At 48.2% G+C, this 22,356-nt stretch overlaps 1 protein-coding gene across 3 annotated transcripts in view; it reads right to left on the bottom strand.

Annotated features, from left to right (window-relative positions):
• Positions 1-18,565, bottom strand: part of IL16 (interleukin 16) — a 116,630-nt gene extending 98,065 nt beyond the window's left edge. Inside the window, exon 1 of one of the 3 annotated variants that reach the window (XM_033402963.2) lies at positions 18,406-18,565. In XM_033402963.2, coding sequence (XP_033258854.1) covers positions 18,406-18,445 — 40 coding nt within the window. In that variant the 5' untranslated portion in view covers positions 18,446-18,565. Of the gene's footprint in view, positions 1-5,970; positions 6,205-18,405 lie in introns of those variants that run through there. The other 2 variants (XM_049705733.1, XM_012536221.3) reach the window with 2 other exon arrangements.
• Positions 18,566-22,356: the final 3,791 nt, after the last annotated feature.

Below are 22,356 nucleotides of genomic sequence, written 5' to 3'. Positions count from 1 at the left end.
TCCTTAATGAATTAGAGGTTTCACGTTCTATTTTTATATTATGGATGGCTCCATAAAGAATTTTTGAAAGTGATGTTTGAGCGTAGCTGTTTCCTCTTCATCCATTCCAAGAAAGACACCGTACCTGATGCCTCTCCCTACAGGTGCTGGGAATCCTCTCACTTCCTCCTGATTCCAACCTCTCAGTTCAGAGCAAATGGTTGTTTGGAGGACATTATATATTATCTCTTTCAAAATTATTTTTATCATTTACTTCAAAATCCTGTTGAGAACCGTCAATGATTGAGATTTAACTTAGAGTTAGCCTCCTTTTGTGGCCCAAATATCTGCTCTTCCATCAGCAGGGTCTGCCCCGACCACCCTCTTCAGCTCTCGCTCTGCTCCTTTCCTGAACTCCGTCCACTGCACAGCTAAGCTCTTAGCCTCCTGAGCAGCCCTGGCTTTCTCTAACCTGCCGGCCGAGGCACAGGCACTTCCCGATGCCTCACCTGCTCTCTATAACCCTAGGTGATGCTAAATTTTCATCACTCTTCAGATCCCATTTTTAGATAACACTTCTTTGAATTAAAACCACACCCTTATCCAGACCTAGGGCTGTCCCAGGTGCCCTTCTGTGGGCAAAGTGGCAATATCATACATTGGTAATAAATATGTATACATCACTTAGTTACAATCTAGAAAAGAGAAAAGATCAAGACAAAAAAAGAAAATTTAAAACAGACAAACTGAAAATATGACCTACTTGCTAAAAGACCTGCCTTGAGAAAGATGCTCAAGACATACTCCTGGATAAACAACAAAAATCCCTTCCTGGGGAAGGAACTGCAGGGGCATTAAACTGATATCCAATGACCTCTAAGGCGAACTGAGAGGAGATTCAAAGAAAAACAAAATAACAGCTACAAATCATCATGGAGTCTTTGGCCTAAAAGAACTGTTGGACTTTGTGGTCCAACTGCTGCCATTGTGTGTGTGCACACACACGTGTGTATGTGTGTATGTGTGTGTGTGTGTGTACGATTGTTTGGGATTTCGGTTTTGGTAAGAGATTATGTATCATCTCTTTCAATATTATTTTCTATTTCTCTCAACACACAGCACGCATGCACACACACACACACTTATAATGTTTGCTTTTTTTTTTTTTTTAATGTTCTTTTGTTTTTGTTTTTTTTTGCGGGATGCGGGCCTCTCACTGTTGTGGCTTCTCCCATTGCGGAGCACAGGCTCCGGACGCACAGGCTCAGCGGCCATGGCTCACTGGCCCAGCCGCTCTGCGGCATGTGGGATCTTCCCGGACCAGGGCACGAACCTGTGTCCCCTGCATCGGCAGGCGGACTCTCAACCACTGCGCCACCAGGGAAGCCCTACTGTTTGCTTTTGACAAAGAGCTCAGTGCAGTGGAAGTGCGTGCCCAGACATTGCTTAGTCAAGGCCATGGGTCTCCTCCCTCCATCAGCAGCTGCCCCAGGTGCTCGGACCACTGCAGTGTGGCTGGAATTGACTCTGAACACCCTTGGAGGATGAGAAGACGGAAGGCACATGAGCCCAGAGTGCCTCCCACTTTTTCTGATTCTTTCCCTTGTTTAAACCCCTCTAATCGATTTAAGGACAGGTGAGGATAGGAAAAGCGAAAAATCACCTCATAGCTGACTTAGGTCTGGAATCCCTGCCTTGGATGACGGGGATAAGACCATCTTGTTGAAAGAGAAGATCAAGAATACTTGGGGCTGAAAATGCTCTCCTAACACATCTCTGCCTTTCCAAATCCCACCCAATGTTCTTTCTACAGTACTGTTCTTGAAACTTTGTAAATATTCACTTACAGTAAGAATTTACATTTTACATCACAGTATGTACCACATAAACACATTAGATGTCTATGTATATAAATAGTTATAAATATATAAATAAATACAAAGAGTCAAAACAAAAGGTTTATGAAACAACACACTTACTATGGTATAATAAGGTGAAAACATGACAAAGATGATATAAAAATGATTTTTCTTAAATTGGTGCAGCCATTATGGAGAACAGTATGGAGGTTCCTCAAAAAACTAAAAATAGAGTTGGCATATGACCCAGCAATCCCACTCCTGGACATATACCCAGACAAAAGTATAATTCGAAAAGATACATGCACCCCAATGTTCATAGCAGCACTATTTACTATAGCCAGGTCATGGAAACAACCTAAATGTCCATCGACAGATGAATGGATAAGAAGGTGTGTACATATATGCAATGGTATATTACTCAGCCATAAAAAAGAATGAAATAGTGCCATTTGCAGTAACATGGATGGACCTAGAGATTATCATACTAAGCAAAGTAGGTCAGAAGGAAAAAGACAAGTATGATACCACTTATGTGTGGAATCTAAAATACAACACAAACGAACATATCTATGAAACAGAAACAGACTCACAGACATAGAGAGCGGACTTGTGATTGCCAAGGAGGAGGGGGTGGGGGAGGGATGGATTGCGAGTTTGGGATTAGCAGATGTAAACTATTATATATAGGATGGGTAGACAACAAGGTCCTACTATATAGCACAGGGAACTATATCCTGTGATAAACCATAATGGAAAAGAATATGAAAAAGAATAATAACTGAGTCACACTGCTGTATAGCAGAAATTAACACATTACAAATCAACTAATCTTCAATAAACATTATTTTAAAATGATTTTGCCAAGAACCTGATGCATTTTGATAAACTCTATTCCTTTTCTTTTAAAAAAAAAAAAAAGCTGTTCTCAACCCACTAAATTGATTTTCAGTCCACTCATGGGTCATGTTTGAAAACCACTACTCTAAAGTTTTCTCTGATTTCCTACAGTACTTTCATTTGAGGGTATTTGCTTTGGTTCCTCATTTAGGTCCCTTCTGAGCCTCTGAATCTTTTCACGTGTACGTGATTTGGGTGCCTTTGCTCGTCCTTACTCAGAGACCTGTGCTTCTCCAGATTTGAGAGGTGGGATCGACCCTGAAATTTTCTGCTCAAATCTTTCATATGCAGATGGAAGACTGAGGAAGGGCTCAGGTTGACTGGAGCTTTCCCTTGCCAGATGAGAGCTGCTGTGGAGGAAGCCCTAGTGCCAGCCATCCCAGGAGGGAGGAGAGCTTCTGATCATTTGGAGAACACGTTTGTGGGAGGTTGGGGGGGCGGTGCACCTCCCGTCGACCAGGTAGGGCAGCCCTGTCCTAGCTGCTGTAGCTGTCTACCTGAGAAACATTTCTGGCCCAGATGTGCAGCCAAGTCTCAGCCAGAAGCAAGACCAGTGGAGATCCCCACTCTGGGTGGTCCTCAGCATCTGGGGCACTGCACGGAGGCACTGCCAGACTCATGAGCTGCTCCCGCGAAAGGCACACACTCTCTTGCAGCATCTCCAAGCGTGCAAGCATAACAGCTCTCAATGGGCTCTGCCCTTCCACCCAGGGACCCTGCTCCTCCACAAGCCTTCCTCAGCACCCTGCTCTGCATTCTTTCATGCAGACCCCCTTAATCCTTCTGCCATAACTTGCCTAGCTTACAGGACCGACATAGATTTGTCCTTATATAAATTGGGATCCAAGAGAAGAACTTGAAGGAAATTCCTAATTTCAGGCTGCCTTCCTAGCCAAAGTCCTCCTAGCCAAAGTCCAAGCTCTTAGTTTGTTTATTTTGCCTTGGGGGGTATTTTTCTCCCTGCATATAACAGTATGTTGCTATTCACACTGATTTGTGTCTTAGTATCCAAAACATCTTATATATTAAAATGGGTTGCCAGCCCAAACGGACAATGCAAATACAAGGTGCTATTGTCAGAGTTAGCGTTGCTGTTATGTTGATATTGTTCATTCATTTTTGCAACAACTATATTCTGAGATTCGTCGTGTGCCAGGCATTCGTGATGTAAAGGATGAAGACATGGTCCTTTACAGCCAGTGAGAGAAGACAGATGAGTACATGGATAATATTCCTCATGTGGGAAGTTTCATAATAATGGTCTGAATCAAGTGCGCCCATCTGAAGTGACTTTATGGTTGGTGTCACCAAGGAATCGGCCCCTGAGCTGAGGCTTGAAAGCTGAATGAGGGTTTTCCACGTGGGAAGGAAAGACAGAAGAGTGAGCATTTCCAGCAGACAGAACAACAAGCAAAGGCACAAAGCTCTAAAAGACCCCCCTGTATTCAGATCGGAGCAGATCTCTTGGCAACACTGGAGTCTTGGTGTGACCGGGGGTGGGGGGGGTCGGGAAGGGTCAAATGGCCAATTCAGGTAGCCGAGCAGTCGTGCTTAAGGAATGAAGACACTATCCTGCTAGTGAGTGGCTTTCATTTCAAAGTGCACCCTCCTCACTTCACCTCCAAACCCCGGGGGTACCCTGGCTGGGGCCCAGAAAGGGGAGTGGGGAGTTTGGCAAGAGGACAGGTCTCAAACTCCTAGCCTGCCTTCAGTCTGAATAATTCTGCTCCAAACTGTTGACACATGAATTTTTATGAAAGATTTCAATTCTAAACAGGTTTCCATGGATAAAAAGAACTAGAAAACATCTGCTGTAGGTAATTATAATCCAACTCAGATTTTTTTTTTTTTACCCTGTGGATATATGACCATCTTTGTGTTTTGGAAATAGAAATATTTGTTGAGGCATGTAGCAGAGCAGTTAAGATTGTAGAGTTTGGAGTCAGACAGGCTGGGGTTCAGTGCCACTTTCTAGCTGAGTGACCCTGGGCGAGTCACCTCGTCTCGCAGTTTGCGAGGATACACTACCTAACTCAGGGTTGCTGTTAAGGCTTAAATGAGATGATGCAGGAAAAGATTTTAGCACAGAGCCTGGGGCAGGAAGAGTGCACAGGAAATGATTGGGTGTTCAGTGTGATTAATAAACGTCAGTGGAGGTGAATAAATATATAGCCGGGGCTTCAAGGAGGGGGCTGTCGCACCCTGATAGCTCATGCCTTCATCATGCGTGGAATACAGGAGGTACCCTCAACTGTGGTCATGAATGTTGACCGCCACTTAACTGCAGGACCAAAAAGAGAACAGAGGAGAAGAAAGGAATGGAGCCATCCTGTCCTTCCCAGCAGCCTGGAGAAAGGGAAAGAAGCCACAGGGCAGCATCCCGGGCTGCTTGCGGAAGTAAGGAAGGCTTGGCGCTCAGCTCCTTTGACGGGCTCTGCCAGAAACGGGAGGATTTCACTTGGTAAGAGAAGGAAGTGAATGGGACTTCCTTGGTGGTCCAGCGGTTAAGACTCCGCACTTCCACCGCAGGGGGAGTGGGTTCCATCCCCGGTCGGGGAAGGTCCTGCATGCCGAGCTGCGTGGCCTAATTAATTAATTCAAATTAAAAAAAAAAGAGAAGGAAGTGGGTGCTGCCCTGTGTCCTCACGGAGCAAGGAATCTGCTGAGTCCTCCGACAACAGAAAGCAAGCAGCTTTATCAACCAAAAGAGCGCCAACCGTGGGACTGAAACCAGGCGGAATTAGTCTAAAGTAAGTGGAGTGACTGACAGTCTTCCCAAGGCCAGTGGCAGGGCTGCCCACGCACCGTGCCCACCTGGGAGAGGGGAAGCATAGTGAGCAGTGGGGGGGCCTCCTCTGGTCTCTCCATCCTTCCTTCCGCCGCCTTCCATAAACCAGTCCCAAGGATGAGGTCTTGGCTGTTCAGGCAGAAATCCTAGAACCAGAAGCTCCCAGGGCTACAAAGCGAGGGCAAGTGACAGCCCTCTCCCCACGCCAACCTCTCAAACGGCTTCCTCCCCCACCCCTCTGCAACCAAAGGTGGCACCCGATTCCTACCCCAGTGACCGGTTCCCCTCCTGCCCAACCCAGCACAGCCTCCAAACAGGTGCCCACGTTCCAGCAACCGGGCCCCGTCCCCATGCAGGTCAGAGAAGCCAGCCTCCTGCGTCCGTTAACTGCCACCTGGTCAGAACCGCTGCCTGAGGGACCTTCTCTCACCCGGGCCCACCTACCTCTCTGCTCACAGCCCCTGGGGCTTTGCTCTCCAACTGCCCAGCCGGGACCACGGAACCATTTATCCCGGGAAAGTCAGGGCCCGGGCCTGGGTCAGAGCCGGCAAAGAATGAGAAATGGACGCTCCTTTCTCACTCAGAGGCTGGTCTCAAATCGGATCTCAGGCGCTGATGGCTGGGATGCTGTGAGTCGGACAACGCTCTCACAACCTGCTCTGGACAGGTGACTCAGGGCAAATGTGTCCAACCTGGCACCGGCTCGCTTGGAGACTCCCGACCTGAGCCATCTGACTTCTCTGCGTGAAGACGCTTGGTCCAAAAATGCCGGGCTGCCAGCGCTGGGAAGCTCGGCTCAGAACAAATTCCACCATCTGCTGGGCTGGCAGAGAACACCCAGGAGACCAGCGCCGCCCAGAACTCCAGAGCCCAGCGAGGTTCCTCGCTGGGGTCCCAGTTGACCCCTGCCTTCCTTGGATAACCTGGAAGTGGCTGGGAGGGCAGAAAGGTAACAAACACTGCTCAGTGCCTCCAAAGGGCCTGGCATAACGTCAGCTCACACTATCTCGCCATCCATCTTGTAAATATTACCATACTCATTTTACAGTTGAAAAGGTCACCGCACAGAGATTCACTGAGTACCTACTGTGTGCCAGACCTGGTGACCCTGGGTCATAGCCCACTCCTGGTTCAGCAAAATCCAGCGCCTTCCCAGGGGTCACCTAGCTAGCAAGGGATCCCGTCAGGAGTCTAATTGAGATCCACCCGACTCCAAAGCCCAGGCTCTTTTCATGGCATCATGCCGCCTCTCTATGCTAGGCTGTCCTTAAAATAAGAAACTGGCTCTCAGGAGCCAGTCTGGTCCCCACGCCAGTTGTAGGCATCAAAAGGGATGCCTCCAAGAAATCACTGGAAAAACTAAGTTATGTAACAAGTTTGAGCCCGTAGAAACTTCTGCTAGAAATGCAGATTCTCAGGCTGCATCTAGTCCTCCGGAATCAGAAACTCTGGGGGTCAGGCCTGGCACTCTGCTTTTGCAGGCCCTCCAGAATCATCTGGTGCCCGCTCAAGTTTGAGAACCGAGGACTTCACTTACATAGAGCGTGTTGAGAACCGCGGCACAAAGGGACAAGGCACTCTGTGTGTCCTATCAGGATTCTCATTGCATGGTTAGAGTGCTTTGCCCCCGCATGTCCCCTCGGAGAGCCTGATCTAAGGGTGACATTTAACCCGTCTGCCCCTTAATGACCATCCCACACATCTCGCCTAAGCACGGTCTCTGTGAGCTGTTTGTACGTGCCGGGCTGGGACTTCTGTGTGGCCCTCTCTTCTAACAAGTGGAATGCTTTCCTCTGCTCACCACCAAATGTTTCAGGGCTGACTGGGGGCTTTAATGAGGGTGTAGGTGCAACTCGTAGGAAGCCCTGGGAATTCCAAGCAAGGCTTTGGAGATCCAGGCACTACTGTGGGAACAAGGCCCACGGTCACAAGGGAGCCACTTTGGGGATAAAGCTGCCTTTGTCAGAGGGTGTAGGGGGCAGTTCCACACGGCAGGGCTGAGTCTGGGGCGCAGTGGAGTAACTTCTAAAGTGCAGGAAGCCTGGGCCTCGGTCAGTGTTGCCTGCTCTGCTCACACCTGCAGTGTAGTCAAGGCTGGGGCCCGGGGATCAACTGCCCAGGCTGTTTCACTGGCAGAAAGGTGGGGGGGCAATCTGGTAGCCCAGGTGTGAGGAGGCCAGCCTTGCCCTTCCCAGACCCCACAGCCTCCCTTCTACGCCTTGTCACCTGTACCTGAATCCACTTCCTGCCTCTCCATTTTTTTTTTAACATCTTTATTGGAGTATAATTGCTTTACAATGGTGTGTTAGTTTCTGCTTTATAACAAAGTGAATCAGTTATATATATACATATGTTCCCATATCTCTTCCCTCTTGTATCTCCCTCCCACCCTCCCTATCCCACCCCTCCAGGAGTTCACAAAGCACTGAGCTCATCTCCCCGTGCTATACGGCTGCTTCCCACTAGCTATCTATTTTACGTTTGGTAGTGTATATATGTCCATGCCACTCTCTCACTTCGTCCCGGCTTACCTTTCCCCCTCCCCGTGTCCTCAAGTCCATTCTCTAATAGGTCTGCGTCTTTATTCTCGTCTTGTCCCTAGGTTCTTCATGACCTTTTTTTTTTTTAGATTCCATATATATGCGTTAGCATACGGTATTTGTTTTTCTCTTTCTGACTTACTTCAGTGTGTATGACAGACTCTAGGTCCATCCACCTCACTACAAATAACTCAATTTTGTTTCTTTTTGTGGCTGAATAATATTCCAGTGTCTATACAATGGAATATTACTCTCTGTTTTTTAAAAGTCTTTATTGAATTTGTTACAATATTGCTTGTGTTTTATGTTTTGTTTTTTGGGCCCTGAGGCATGTGGAATCCCAGCTCCCTGACCAGGGATCGAACCCACACCCCCTGCATTGGAAGGCAAAGTCTTAACCACTGGACTGCCAGGGAAGCCCCCTGCCTCTCCATTTTCAGATGATACATGCTTGCTCACTCTCCAAAGGTGAATTCATTCCTGCCCAGACCTTTACGGACACAGGGTGGTTTCCCTCGTGGTGGAGACTGTATCATATCAGTGCCCTCCAGGACCTCTTCCAGAAAAAGGAGTCTTCCCTCTGCACCCTGACAGTCTCCATAGGCGAGCTCATTTCGTGCCTGAAGAAAGGCAGGAAGATGCAGCTGGGAGAGCCCCACCTGGGTGAGAAATGGGGCCCGCCTGAGCTACATGCCAAGCTCGGGCAAGGTCTTCCTATGGGATCTTGGTCACGTCTCAACTTTGGTTTACTCATCTGCCAAATGGAATTAAAAACTCCCACCGTGGGACTTTCCTGGTGGCACAGTGGTTAAGGATCCTCCTGCCAATGCAGGGGACATGGGTTCGATCCCTGGTCTGGGAAGATCCTACGTGCCACGGAGCAACTAAGCCCGTGCGCCACAACTACTGAGCCTGCGCTCTAGAGCCCACATGCCACAGCTACTGAAGCCGAGCACCTACGGCCCACGCTCCGCAACAAGAGAAAACACCGCAATGAGAAGCCCGTGCACTGCAACGAAGAGTAGCCACCACTCACCACAACTAGAGAAAGCCCGCGTGCAGCAACGAAGACCCAACACGGCCAAAAAATAAAAAGTAAAAAATAACAAAAAACTCCCACTGCAGGGTGTTAGAGGGAAGGAGACAACAGGAGAGGGAGCCCCTGTGAACAGCTCTACAAACTTTTGCTGTTAGAAGTAACCACATGCTTTTGTTTTGGTTTTGGAATACAAGACACCAAGGAGATTGAGGGTTTGGGCAAATGTCACCCTCACCTTGACACCTTCATGCATCTGTCACAGCTCAATGTGTGCTTTAAATGAATTAAAACATCACTCTCGGATAATTATTCTTATATCTACTTCTTTAGGGAAATGGTTCAAGTTTCTATCAAAATAATTTCGATTATCCATGGATTTCTTCATTAATGTTGTTCAACACATTGTAAAAATGTAATAACATAGCAAGTATATTGCAAAAACGTAATAAAGTATCTAAAAATGTTTCATAAATTATCAAACAGTAAAAACATAAAAAAGAGGGCTTCCCTAGTGGCGCAGTGGTTGAGAGTCCGCCTGCCGATGCAGGGGACACGGGTTCGTGCCCCGGTCCGGGAAGATCCCACTTTCCGCGGAGCGGCTGGGCCCATGAGCCGTGGCCGCTGAGCCTGTGCATCCGGAGCCTGTGCTCCGCAATGGGAGAGGCCACAACAGTGAGAGGCCCGCGTACCGCAAAAAAAAAAAAAAAAAAAAAAAAAGGATTTTTTTTTTTTTAGAGCAGTGTTAAGTTTACAGAAAAATTGCACAGAAGGTACAGAGTGTTCCCGTATGCTCCACTCACGGTCTCTCCTATTATTAACATCCTGCATTCTTACAATTGGTAAATCAATACTGAGACATTGTGATTGACTAAATTCCACAGGTTACATCAGGGTTCGCTCTCTGGGTAGCATATTCTGTGGGCTTTGACAAATGCATAACATCATGTATTTACCATTATGGGGTCATGCAGAGCAGTGTGCCACTGCCCTGAAAAGCCCTGGGGCCACACATTACTCCTCCCCAAGGCGTTGCATTGCTTTTTCACAATAAAGTCCAAATTCTTTACCACGTCCGGAAAGACTTACATGGTCTTGCCCCTCTTAGTCTCCCCTTTCCTGAAGAAGCCAAGCCCATGTCACTCTAAAGCTTTTTTCCAAGCTGTTTCCTCTTCCAGGAATTTCCTACTTCCAGATCTTCCTATGGCTGTCTCCTTCCTGCCTTGATATCCTAAATGTGACCTTTCCTCTCCACCCCGTCTACACTAGGCCCCAGCTACTCCCCATCTCGTCTCCTTTTCTTCATAGAACTCGTCATCATCTGAAGGTGTCTTGTAGTCTATTCGGTCTCTAGTCTGTATCTCTGTGCCCCATGGACAGTCAAGCACCCCAAACAGGAATTCACCAGCTTTGTTCACTGCAGGGTCTCCAGCCCTAGGACATGCCTGGTCTAGAAGGGCTCGGTAAACACTTACTGAATGAATCAACCCCAAACCGAATGAATAGATGAATGACTAATGCCATGTAATGAGCTTCTGCACTCGTTTGTTTTTTAGCGTTTACAGAGAGCTCTGGCAGACATTTTCTTCATCTAATTTATGAAGATTTAGACAGAACTTCAAAAACATATTCACACCCTCTCTCCTAGTCTCTCAAGGTCACTGATGGGGACAGAGTGAGAATGTTCTCTGCAAGGGAAAAGAGTTCATTTCTGAGAGCACCAATAACCCTTTGGATTGGCCGAGCAGAGTCACTTGGTTTAATTCATAGCTGTGGGATGAAGAAAAACACTGGAGATACAGAACCTTGACTGATGAATAATAGAAACAACTGGGACTTCCCTGGCAGTTCCCTGGTGAGACTCTGAGCTTCCACCGCAGGGGGCACAGGTTCGATCTCTGGCCGGGGAACTGACATCCCTCATGCTGCGTGGTGCGGACAAAAATAGTAATGATAATAATAATAGTAACAACTGTCACTCGCGCAGCGCCTGCTATGAGCCAGACACTTCACTAAGTACTGACAACACAGCATCTATCTCCCAACTCTAATCGTAGGGTTGGCGCCATTCGTTATCCCTATTTTCCGGACGAGAAAGGGAGAAAACGGTTTTCCCAAGGCACGGAGCCAGGCTTTGAACCCAAGGTTATCTGACAACAAAGTCCAGGCAATCCTGGCCCTTGGAATAAACGTTGAATAAATAAACTGTGCCAAGTTGAGCAATCTGGAAATCCCTACCCATCCCCGGCCGTGCAGTCACATGGGTGGGAGGTTGAGAAAGGGTTAAACACCAAACCAGGAGGGAAGGATTGGTGTCTGGGCGGTGCTTTTTCAAGGCCAAGATCAGGATGGTTTGCACAGCAAGCTTTCCCTTCACCAGGCCACAAGAAAAGGCCAGGTATTAATGAATGACACACCCAGGGGAAGGAGAGGGCGCTGGGGATGTTTCCACTCAGTAAGATTTTGGCAGGAGCCGTGTGTTCGGTCTAAGGGTGTAGAGACAGTCAAGTGCCCCGTCTTTTCTGGCTCTCACAGGATGCCGGAGCTCCCCCAGCTGGGGGGCCCGGCCCCCTCCGGAGCGTGTTCACACAGGACAGGGGACGAGCCGAGGTGGAGCAAGCCTAGCCAGCCGGGGAGGCTGCCCGTCCCCCTCCTGCAGTCCTTCTGCCCACACAATTATCTGAGGAATGCCGCTTCCTGCCTTGCATCAGAAAGTAACATTTTTAAATTTGAAGAAATCCCTGCTTTCTTTTCTTCATTTGTTATTGTCGTGACATGACTGACTCAATAAGTAAAAATTTTCAGTCCCTGCCCAAGGTCGCAGACTGTCTCCCTTGGCTTGAAGTTCCTCCAGACTCTTCGTGCCTTCTCCCACCTCCGCGCCTCGGCACACAATGCTCTTTCTAACTCCCAGAGCCCCTGCTTCCCGGCCAGCTCTCCTGTGTTTTTCAAGGTTTGGCTCAGAGTCATCTCCTCCAGGAAGTCTTCCCTGACACCTCCCTCCCAACTCACTGATGGAATTAGGACCTGCCCTTCTTTTTGGGGAGGCGGGGGTGGTGGAGAGGAGAATGCAATTTCTTTTTTTTTAAAATTAATTTTTATTGGAGTATAGTTGCTTTACAATGTTGTGTTAGTTTCTGCTGTACAGCAAAGTGAATCAGCTATACATATACACATATCCCCTCTTTTTTGATTTCCTTCCCATTTAGGTCACCACGGTGCATTGAGTAGAGTTCCTAGTGCTATGCAGTAGGTCCTCATTACTTATCTACTTTATACATGGTATCAAGAGTGTATATGTGTCGATCCCAATCTCCCAATTCCTCCCACACCCCACGTTCCTCCTTGGTATCCATATGTTTGTTCTCTACGTCTCTATTTCTGCTTTGTAAATAAGATCATCTGTACCATTTTTCTAGATTCCACATATATGCGTTAATATACAATATTTGTTTTTCTCTTTCTGACTTACTTCACTCTGTATGACACTCTCTAGGTCCATTTACATCTCTACAAATGACCCAATTTCGTTCCTTTTTATGGCTGAGTAATATTCCATTGTATATATGTACCACACATAGCCAGGACTTGGAAGCAACCTAAATGTCCATCAACAGATGAATGGAAAAAGGAGCGGCCCTTCTGTACGCTCAAAGCTCTCTCATCTGGGTCTTACCCGGTAACTGTGAGACCCTTGATGCCAGGGACTGTGTCTCCTCTCTCTCTCTCTCTCTCTCTCTCTTGCCCTACACAGTCCTTGGCACAAAGTGGATGTTAAATACCTGTTAGAGGAAGAGATGAGAAGAAGAAAAGAAACAGGGCAAAAAGGCAGGAGGAAGGAGGGAGAGGGATCTTTGTGGTCAGATGCATAGCTGCAGATATAATATAGACGTAGAGACAGACGGATATAACTGACTGCATGCCCAGGGATGCATATGTGCACCACCGCAGGGTCTGTGCAGGAAGAGCGCTGGTCCAGGAGTCCAGAGGCCTGAGCTCTTACCACGAGGCTGCTGTGGACTGGCTGTGTGACCTGGGAGAAGCCACGCCCCCTTCTGAGCTGCAGATGTCTCCTTTGTAACATGTGTGATTATAAGACTTCAATAAGAATGCTGTCGCCGCCTGACGTGCGGTGGTGTTTCCACAAGCATCAGCGCTGCCCTCCTTCAACCGCACTCCGCCCGCGATGCCCCAGACGCCATCCACAGTGGGAAGGGCAGCATGCAGGGTGCCGGAGCCAGAAGCCCCTGGGTCTGGACCCTCTCCATTGCCATCTCATTCCATCACAGCTGTTCAGACACTCGAAACGTATCTGCCCTACACTGCATGGTACCCATTTTGGTTGCTTCTGTGTCCATTTTCCCAGTGACAGATGCACGTACTGGCTCCAATTCCTGGACCCGTCTGGACTGCATCAGGAACTAGAAGGCAGCCCCAGTGAAAACAGCTTGGTCCCTATCACCCTGACCCCGTGGGGACCCCCCGTGAGGCCCTAGGACACACGAGTATATACGGAGCCTTGGCACGGTTCTCCCCGCCACCCAAGGGTCCAGTTCCCACGAAAGGGCACCTGCCCCATCTCCTCCATCCTGGCCTGTGCCTAAACCCACTGACAGACCCCGGAGCCCCAACCGGAGCTCCCGGAGCCCGTGCCCTGTCTGCACCACTAACTATATCTGCTTCCTCTCAGCCCCCCAAAACCTTCTGCTTGATGCTGTCCCCTTCTCCCAAAACCCCAGCCAAAATCTGCACTTGAACCCATTGTGAGGCCTCCCCAGCAGACTTGGGGGCCTTTACCACCAAGGGTTCTGCCCTCACGGCCAAGGCAGGACAAGGCAGGTTCTGTACTTCATTAAACCAGGCCCTTAAATCTAGTGACATGTTATATATTATTAGGAAAAACTGAAAGCAACTGAGAAGGGGAATGGAAGAGCTCTCTGGGGTGAGAATAATGTTCCCACCACGCTAAGAGTTTGTCTTACACAGGTGTATCTATGTGTCAAAATTAATCAAATGGTACACATAAGATATGTACATTCACTGTGTGTCAATTTTACCTAAAAGGAGAATAGTAGGCAAACCCTGAACTTGATTTAATTACATCCATGTTGAACTGTTTAGAAGTGAAGTGCAATGGTGCCTGAAACTTATTTGGAAATGTATTCAAAAAATAAGATGCATGCATGGGTGGATGGATAGAGGGGCGGATGGTCACGTGAGAAGGCAAATGAAGTGTTACTTATGGAAGCTAGACAGTGGGTATGTGCTTGTTAGACTACAGTTCTTTCCACCTTCCTGTATGTTTGAACGTTTTTAATAAGATTTTGGAAAAAATACCACTGAAAGCAATCTGAAGGGTCCATAATGTGGGGGCCATAATGGTGATGGTTCTGAAAACTTTGCAGGAACTGAGAACCCTAACCCCAAGTGGAAACGTCAGCACGGGAATCAGTCTGTACGTACCTCAGGATCATTATTGTTATTTTTCAGCCACATGCTAAGAACTCAAGCTTTAGAATGAAACAGACCTGCCCTGGGTTCAAATCTCAGTCCTGCCACTCACCATTTGGATAAGCTCCCCAGGCCTCATTTTGGCTTACCTATACGATCAAGACAAGGCATTGGCCTCATAGGGCTGTGGGGGGAAGATGCAGTGAGTCAGTGCCCATCAGGGTCCTAAATCAGCGCCTGATGCTAAAAGCGCCCAGGTGGAGGGAGGTGCTAGTAGTTGCAGAGAGATTTCCAGGAGGCACCCTCGGGGGTTGGCCACCAGATGTGGGGAACAGAGAGAACCGGCTGTCACACGGAGAGAGGGCTGTTGAGACCTGGCCTCACCAGCAAAATCTCTTTTCCCCTGAGCTAACACGTCACCAGGATGATTTTTTAAAAGATTCTGCAAGGAAAACAGACTGGATGGAAGGATGCTTGCAGAGCTCACAGTGACAAAGTTAAGCTCGTAAGAGTTGAGACAGTTCTCTTTTCTCATCCTTATTCTTCGGCATGCTGTTCTCTTTACCTAGAGCTTGCTTCCCTACCTCTGCACCTGACCTCGCTCCTATACACCTGCACACAGCTCAAAGGGCACCTCCTCAGGGAGGCCCGCCCTGACCACTAGACTAGGTCGGTTCCCTGGTTAGAGCTTCTCATTGCAACTAACCCTCTTTGGTCTGTCATACAGGGTGAAATCAGTCAAAAAGAGAAAAACAGATATTGTAAATTAACGCATATGTGTGTGGAATCTAGAAAAATGGTACAGATGAACTTATTTGCAAAGCAGAAATAGAGACACAGACGTAGAGAAAAAAAGTATGGACGCCAAGGGGGGAAAGGGGGGTGGGATGGATTGGGAGATTGGGATTGACATGTATACACTACTATGTATAAAATAGATAACTAAGGAGAACCTGCTGTATAGCACAGGGATCTCTACTCAATGCTCTGTGGTGACCTAAATGGGAAGGAAATCCACAAAAGAGGGGGATATATGTATATGTATAGCTGACTTACTTTGTTGTACAGCAGAAACTAACGCAACACTGTAAAGCAACTATACTCCAAAAAAAAAAAAAAACTAACCCTCTTGTCATTATATTGATGCTTGTATGATTGTTTAATCTCAAGTCTCCCATCAGATCATCAGAGCCCAGCACGATGCCTGAAGCACAGACTGCTCTAAATAAATAATCTGTTGAGAATGAATTCCAAGTGTTTGAGATAGTGACTTCACTCTTTGTAGGTTGAAAAATAAATAGAAAATCTGTGGTGGGGTGGGAAAGGCAATAAAATAAAGCCAGCTACGTCCATGCCTGTCCCAGGCAACATTATATACCTCCTTACCATTAGAGGTGGATGGCAGGGCTTCCCTGGTGGCGCAGTGGTTGAGAGTCCGCCTAACGATGCCAGGGGACATGGGTTCGTGCCCCGGTCCGGGAAGATCCCACATGCCGCGGAGCGACTGGGCCCGTGAGCCATGGCCACTGAGCCTGCGCGTCCGGAGCCTGTGCTCCGCAACGGGAGAGGCCACAGCAGTGAGAGGCCCGCGTACCGCAAAAAAAAAAAGAAAGAAAGAAAGAAAGAAAAAGATGGATGGCAGCGTCCAATGTGGTTTTACTTTGTTTTGGGGAGAAGAGCAGGGGTGAGGCGGGAGAAAGCATACGGCAGAATTCTCCTCAAACCCCACCCCCGCCCTCCAGCCCTACACAGACCCTCCCTCTGCATCTCACAGGCCCGGCCCCTCCCTGCCGACAGCTGGCCACGGGGACTCACAAGGGCCCCCAGGTATATCTTGATTCCATTTTCTGCCGGAAGGAACGGAGGCACCTGTGGAGGAGATCACGTGACCCAACTATTGCTGGGGGTACAACCAACCACCTTGTCACGTGCTCAGAATCTGCACGTGGGGAAAGGCAGCGCTAGAAGGGTTCTTAGAGACCATCTCTCCTTAACACCTTCCATCCACCTTACAGACAGCGACAGTGAGTCCTGGATACGGGAAGGGGCTTATCCAAGGTCACAATGCTGTGTAAGAATGTAACTGAACGGGTGTCCGTGCATTGAACCCCCAACCTTCCAGCTACTGAACTCAGAGGAAAGAAGGGACTCGATCACCGTCGAGAAGTGATGCTGTGGGTTGTTGCCCCAGGACTGAGTACTCATTCCCACAGCTGGCACACAGCTTGCCTGGAACAGCTCAGAGCGGAACCTCTCTCCAGAACTTACCCTCAGCTGAAGGCAGCGGCCTCTCCCCAGGGCAGCCCACATGCAGTGTTGGGTCATTGCAAGGGTACAAAGCCCCATGGGATCAGCTGGACTGGCTGAGGTTTGTGTTGGAGCAACGCTCTCCAGTGAACTTCCTACACGCACCAGGGAAACCCAACCAGAGATGGTGATGCAGCCAGGGACAGGAAGTGGCAGGACCCCATGGAAATAAAATGAAGAAAATGGTTTCAGCAAACGTCAAGCGCCTACTAAATACCAGGTGAAGTCCAGTCCTCGAAGATCCCCCAGTGTAAGAAAATGCATCCTGTACTTTATCTCTGAAGCTTGGCCCACCTTCTGCAAGAGAGGGAGGCCATGGCCATGGGACCCTCCTTCTCTCATCCCCAAGGGCTGAGCGCTCTGTGAGGGTTCCTGTGTCATGACAGGGGAACAGGGGAGCAGCTGCTTTGGCGGTTGAAACGTTCTCTGTATCGCACAGATGCTGCTCGGGCCATTTCACCAGCTTCATCTCATTTATGGCTTCTATAGTCCTGTGTGGTAGGAATTTATGACCCCTGTTTTGCAGAGGAGGAAACTGAGCCATAGCGAGGTTAAATACCTTTCCCCACACCAACTAGCCTGTTCATCTCAGAGCCAAGATTCCGTCCCCACAGCCCGGGTTCTGGGCCCCTGTGCCCCACTGCCTTTCTTCAGAATTCAGAGAATTCTTTAACAGAACCTAACCAAATGGATCCCAGGGTTCTAGCCGTCTCTATCATATCTTCCTGGAGCAGAAAGACCCAGAATGTGCCTTTGACCCGCCTTGCTCTCCTTTTTAAAGAAAACCACGTGTTTATTCTCTTATGCCAAAGTTACGACAGAGCTGAAGTTTTGCCAAGTGTTGACTTTAAAAGCTAGGCTGAGGGGTTAAAATCCTTTTCCCTGATGCCTGTTTGTTTATGCTTCTGGAGCAAAGTAAGGAGGTTGTCATAAGAAATGATCTGATCCACGGGGCTGTACCTGCAACAAGGCAGGGAGTCTGGCCGGGGTACCTGGCGCCCCTCCCAGGGCTCAGATCCATGAGGCTCAGGGGGCCCCCTGCTCCAGATACCTGCTCCCCGGTCTCCCCCAGGTGCTGAGCAGCTCCCCCTTCTGTCCTGCATCCTGCTAGAAGCGGAGTCCAGGCATGGGGACCCTGACGGCTTTGAGCATTTAGATATTGATATCCCCACCCCTGAGCGTTGCCAGGACCACTCACAGAGGAAGAACGGGCAGGTAGGAAGCAGCTGCCCTGGCCAGGGCTCACTCTCATCCCCCTTGGGGGTCCTGTGATACATCCATCTCTCACCCCTCCACCAAGCAGCCTAGTGAGCATTCAGCCAGCCTCTGTGAGGACAACGCAGACAGACTGGGAGGGACTGTGTCCCGCTGCACCGCACACGTGCACACACACAGACACACACACACACACACACACCACACACCACACCACACGGCATAACCAAAATTATGCTTCCCTAGGTTTCCACCCCTCGGTGTCCAAAAACAAAGTCAAACCCTCCATCCCCACCTCCCCGTGAAGCCCCTAGGAGCCGCCTCACTCACCATTCTCCCTTCCAGGGAAGAGTCTCTTCTGCAAACTCATGACGGGGGCTCCAGGGAGGAGGGAGCGCCGTGACCGGTCCCTTCTGAGTATAACTGATTCACTTCGTTATAAAGCAGAAACTAACACACCATTGTAAAGCAATTATACTCTAATAAAGATGTTAAAAAAAAAAAAGAAGTCGCGAGGGATCAACGGCAGCTTCTAGGGCTGGGAGTATTTGAATGGGAGTTAAAATTACAAAGTAACTCCTCGTTAGAACTGTTTTTCCTCGGCGGGGAGGGAGGAAAAAAAATCCCTTTCCCTCTGCCAGCAAATCTTTAACATCTCAAAACGGTCGCTTCCAACTCCTGCCCTCCTTGCGAAGCAAATGTGTAGAAGGCGATGTTGTTTCACTGAATCAAGCCCTCAGATCATAAGCCTTTTCCGGTACCACAAACAGAAATGCAAAACCTCAAACTTTCCCTTGGCCTCGGAGTCTGTCGTGAGCGGGCAGGACACGCTTTCTGAGACTGAACGTATGGGAAATGTGCTAAACTTGTCAGATCATCCCAAGCCCTCAATGCGGCTTTCCCCCTCCCCACCCTACATCTTTTTTTCTTTTTCATGGGTTCTGGTGTGTTTATGTAATTGCGAAGGACAAACACAACACCTCCAGTCCTTTGCCCAAAGTCGAAGTGATTCATTTTCTCCTTTACACATGCCGCACACAAACACAGTGCCTGTTTAATCCAAGTGAAAACGCCTTTCATAAAATCTGCAAAGGGCTGGGGCAGAGCGAGGCATGGTGAATGCAGCCTGTGTCCTGAGAAGGGCAGTTGGGCTTGGGGGAAGGTGGAGGCTGACTCTAATCGAGGCAAACAGAAGGCGCTCTGACTCCCGCCCATGTCAGGACAAGGAGGGATGAAAGAAAAGTGGGCTCAAGCCCTGGCTAACTGGGCTATAAAACGTTTGCAGCCTGCTCTACCCAACTTCCCCTTGCTAGCCTTCCCATACCAGGGGGATTTATTTTTAGACTTGGACAAGATGTACTATTATTTTAAATGACCAGTTTGATTGCTGGGTTAAATAAATCCTTGCATTCCCCCACCAAAAAGACCAAAAGAATATACAATAAGTGGGCAAAGACTCAGAGCTGAAAGCTGCAGAAGAATGTGACGGTTTTCGGGACGCAGCAATGTGAGAGCAGACTGAAGGGAAACGCTGCTCTGTTTGATAGAGAGAGAAAAAGTCACCAGGGAAGCAAGCGTGACAGAGCCCGGTCCAGTTCCTGGGTTACCTGTCCCCTGCCAAGTGGCCCAGGTCTTCCAGGGATGGACCCCTGCCATGGCTGCCTCTGGCCCCCTGACCAATGTCACTCTCACCATTCATAGTCTCGAATCACCGTCACTTGATCAAAGCACCTCCAGGTCACTGTGACCACTCTACCCCTCCCCCACCTCCTCACCCCTCACATCCCTTAAATAATCATTTCTCAGGGCAGTGCTGCCGGGTGCCAGGAAAACCTCTGCTATCAGCACCTGGAGTCAGAACAGCTCCCCGAGAGTCATCCTTACCCCAGATGAGGGCTGGGATCCAGAGCTGGGACTTCTCTGCTGCCTGCTCTACCTTGCTTTGAATAACCACCTAACTGCCTAGGTCATGAAGCTGCCTAGGTCAGGATGCTGCAGCTATACTACGCATGCAGAACAATAAGGGCCAGAAACGCGCCTTGCATTCTAGTGATACCCAGTAGCAGCAGCAATGGGAAGCCGGCTAGATAAATAGGGGAATCCTTTGAAGAAATTAAAATGATGTAATAAGGTCAGATCTATTGCCATAGAAAGATATCTGCTTTACATTTTCAAGTGACTTAAATCAGGTTACAAACACAGGTTGTGTAGTATGACCCATATACGTGAAACAAGATTAAATTTGGAGACCTAAAATTGAGGGATTTCTTTTTTCTTCATGAGCTTCCCAACATCCACTGAGCTTTCCAATACCCATTATGTTATCCCCACAGGTCAATGAACAGTAATAGCTTCCAATCTGTATCACCTATAGGATGATAGAAACATTTTTAAATTTAAAAAAATTGTTTTTTTAAGTCAAGTCATTGGCTTTGGAACTACTAAGTAGATCTTGTTAAATCAATAACAAAAACTATACTTTTGAAAGTCATAGCTTTTGATCATATGAATTAAGCCTTTGACAAAGGAGTTATTATTTGACCGGTAAGCAGAGTAATCGTCCCTCCAAAGGTGTCCACATGCTGTTCTCACAGACCTGTGAACTTGTTATGTTACAGGCAAGTGGGAATTAAGATTGCAGATGGAATTAAGGTTACTAATCAGATGAGTTTAAAATAGAGGGATTATCCCGGATTGTCCAGGTGGGCCCAATAAAATCACAAGGGTCCTTAAAAGTGGGAGACGGAGGCAGAGGAGGAGGTCAGAGTTAGAGAGAGTCTTGAAGAAGCTACACTGATGTCTTTGATGATGGAGAAGGGGGCTACAAGCCAAGGGTGTAGGCGGCCTCCAGAAGCTAGAAAAGGCAAGGGAAAGGATTCTCCCCTCCAGTCTCCAGAAAGGAATGTTAACTCTGCCAACACTTTTGATTTTAGCCCAGGGGACCCATTTTGGACTTTTGATACGATACTTTGTATTGTTTTAAGCTCCTAATTTTGTGTTGATTGGTTACAGCAGCAATAGGACGCTAACACATTTGGATTTGTTTTTATTTTGTTTGATGCCAGAAGCTTGGTTTTGATTACAAAGAGCAAAGCCTGGAGGATACAAAGCACAAAATTTATACCATAAACCCACAGATTTGGGGAAAACGTATGAAGATATAAGAGAAGCTATTTTCTTATTTAAAAGGAGATAAAGGTCTGCCCAACTGAAGAGAGGATGAGTTTCAAAGACTGCAGGTTGGGGCCTGGGAAGGAGCCCCTCACTTCTGCCCCTTCCTGGTTGGCACTGAGACACACAGGTAGTACACACTGGGGACAAGCCCTAGCACAGAGACCTGTGTCCCACCTTCTAACTGAAATACTGGGAGGAAAGAGCCTCCTTTGAGTGTCCTGAGACAACTCGGAGTGGAAACGTCCACCTGGGAGAGTTAGACCAAAATCCTGGGAGAATCCCCTGAGTCTCCCATGGGAGGGTGGAGGGTTGGGTAGGAGAGAGTGTAGCCGAAAGTTCCCTGTGCCTTGAAGAGGTACCCAGAATGCCTGAATGCCCCAGCTGGCCCAGGAGCTCTGCACAGTTGGGTGTGGAGGAAGCAGGGTGACCTCTGTGATGAGAGAACCAGATACCTCGGCAGCCAACATGGTGGCGATGGAACCTCTCGGACAAAGGAGAGGCTGGCCGGTTCCCTCTACCGTGAAGGTCTCAGCGAGGGGACCAAGGACCGGGTGAACCTTCCCCGGCGCCACCATATCACGTAGAAACCAGGCAGGGAGACCCTCAACTGGCTGAGTAGATACCCAGAGGAGACCTGAGTGAAATCAGGAGTAAACCAGGAATGCCTAAATTTACTTTGGATTGGCAAAATTAGTCTTCCATCATCCACAGACATGGGGGGTTAAGAGTTAAGTTCAACAACAGAGAAATAAGGAAGACTGCATGTTTATACATGACTTTTGTCTGAAAATAGTCTATTAGTAGATGCCAAGATGTAAATAGAGGTTATCTCTGGCTAGTGAGAAAAATTGTGAGTGCTTTTCATTTCTTTTCTAATTTATTTTTCCAAAAGGAACATATATATTTATATTTTATATATATATATATTTACAGCTCCTTACTCTCAGAAGGTACCCCCAACCCAAGTGAATGAAGAGGGGGTCAAATGGCACAATCTCAGATATAACCACAAAGTATAAGGGAATATAATGGAGGGGTCTCACATTCGTGGAGGCCTCTTCCCATAAATAAAGGCTCGTCCTTGGTATTCTTCCCCTGCATAAGGTG

The sequence above is a fragment of the Orcinus orca genome, chromosome 2 (assembly GCF_937001465.1).
Source record: "Orcinus orca chromosome 2, mOrcOrc1.1, whole genome shotgun sequence".
Classification (NCBI taxonomy): Eukaryota; Metazoa; Chordata; class Mammalia; order Artiodactyla; family Delphinidae; genus Orcinus; species Orcinus orca.
The sequence above is the reverse complement of the archived record's forward strand: the minus strand, read 5'-3'. Positions and strand labels throughout refer to the sequence as shown.